Source organism: Triticum aestivum, chromosome 3D (assembly GCF_018294505.1).
Source record: "Triticum aestivum cultivar Chinese Spring chromosome 3D, IWGSC CS RefSeq v2.1, whole genome shotgun sequence".
Lineage (NCBI taxonomy): Eukaryota > Viridiplantae > Streptophyta > Magnoliopsida > Poales > Poaceae > Triticum > Triticum aestivum.
Genome location: NC_057802.1, coordinates 553,331,385 through 553,333,239, shown reverse-complemented (window position 1 = coordinate 553,333,239; position 1,855 = coordinate 553,331,385). Strand labels below are relative to the sequence as shown.

General features: G+C 49.1%; 1 protein-coding gene across 1 annotated transcript; it reads left to right on the top strand.

The window, feature by feature from the left end:
• The first annotated feature begins 586 nt into the window (after positions 1 to 586).
• Positions 587 to 1,201, top strand: LOC123075359 (protein LURP-one-related 11-like). Its single transcript, XM_044497986.1, has one exon. It carries the CDS (start codon positions 599 to 601, stop codon positions 1,199 to 1,201), a length of 603 nt encoding a protein of 200 aa, XP_044353921.1. The 5' UTR covers positions 587 to 598.
• The last annotated feature ends 654 nt before the right edge of the window (positions 1,202 to 1,855 follow it).

The following is a 1,855-nucleotide window of genomic DNA, read 5'->3' as shown; positions in this document are numbered from 1 at the left end:
AATCCTACAGTGTTTTCTTTTACCTCCAAACTATGCTTATGGTAAGTAGCAGTAGTAACATTTCTATTCTTACTTACTCCCTTCGTAGTGGTCCAAAACGTCTTATATTAGCTTAAAGAGAAGTACTTTGGAAACTATAGCATATGTGCGGGTGAAGAAGCCACACTTTGAACTGTTTTGCCGCATGTACAAGCATACTTTCACATGCACTTAGCTAATGATGTCTGCCGGGCAATGCAATGGGGGAGAAATATTAGGCAGTATTTCTGAAAGTTTCGTAAACCTCTATCCCTATGCGGCATTGTCCTTTTAATGCTAAAAATTATAGTCCAAACAAACAAGCAAACACCAGGTAAACGTGGCGCCAACTGCATACTGACTAGTGCATTGCTAGGTCGAGCTTAAACAACTTCGGTGCAGCACTGTTCTATCCTTACGAGTGACGCGTACAGCGCCATAAACTAATTCAGATACCGCCCCGGACAGTTAACAGAGTAGAAGCACGCACCTACACATATAAATAGGCCGAAGCAGCCACTGGCGCCCACCATCCCCATCATCTCATCGCGACACTAAAGCAGAGCAATCTCTCTGGTCAATGGCCAAGATCCAGCCTCTCGCTGCCGCCGCCTCGCTGTGTTCCTCCGATGATCACCGGAGGCAGCAGGGCAGGCAGCTGGCGTACACGGTGTGGATGAAGTCGCTCGTGTTCAACGGCAACGGCTGCACGGTGTACGACCCCGACGGCGCCGTCGCCTTCCGCGTCGACAACTACGGCTGCAGGGGCGGCCGCGAGGTCTTCTTCATGGACCGTCAGGGGAACGCACTCATCAGGATCAGACGCAAGGGCTTCGGCATGTTCAGAAGGTGGGAGGTCTGTCGCTGCGCCCACAACGGCGGCCAGGAAGAGGAGGCCACGCCGTGGTTCAGCGTGCGGCGGGCCGAGAAGGGCGGGGCCACCATGGCCATGCACGGCGGCGCCGGGACGTGCTACACGATCGACGGGTGCTCTGCCCGCAAGTCGGAGTACAGAGTACGTGGCGTGGATGGCGCGGTGGTGGCGGAGGTCGCACGGAAGCAGACGGCGGCGGGGGTGGTGCTCGGGGAGGACGTGCTGACGCTGAAGGTGGCGCCGGAGGTGGATCACCTGCTCTTCCTGGGTTTGGTCGTCGTGCGTGGCCTCATCAACCGCTCCTTGTGATGGATGGATGAAATGGCAATCCTCTTCTTCTCTAGCTAGGAACGTAGTACATGATGAGAGACCTGTAGGCGGTTCATGTGACAGCTTTTTTTCAGACAAACAATTTAGGAAGTTTTTGCCCGAACTGAAGACATTGTGACTCTTTTTGGTGCAATGTTTTTACGCTTTCTCAAAGGGTTTTCAATACCAAAATCTTAACACAAAGAATTTATACAAGGTTGTTCACTGATTGTATAAATATTGAGATTTTTGGTGAAACTTGGGAAAAAGATAGAAGAACTATCGACAAAGTTTGAGAGGCAGGGTACGTGAGGAGAGAGAGAAGCGTGAGAGACTGAGGCAAAAAAAAGATACGTGAGAGAGATATATAGCATAATTGGTTTGCTACCAACATTTGGCATTGCCAATATTTGGCAAGCCAACATTTGGCAAAATCAGAAGTTGCCAACATTTGGCAACTTCTTCTGAGATTGGCAATGAAAATTGGCAAGCAACCAATCTCTAGTCAATATTTGGCAGTTGCCAAAATTTGGCATCAAACCAATTATGCTCTACGTACATGAGAAGTTGAGGCGTGAGAGATTTTAAAACAAAAAAAAAAGTATGAAGACTCGTGTTCGTATCCATGGAAAAGAAACTATCATAACGAATAGA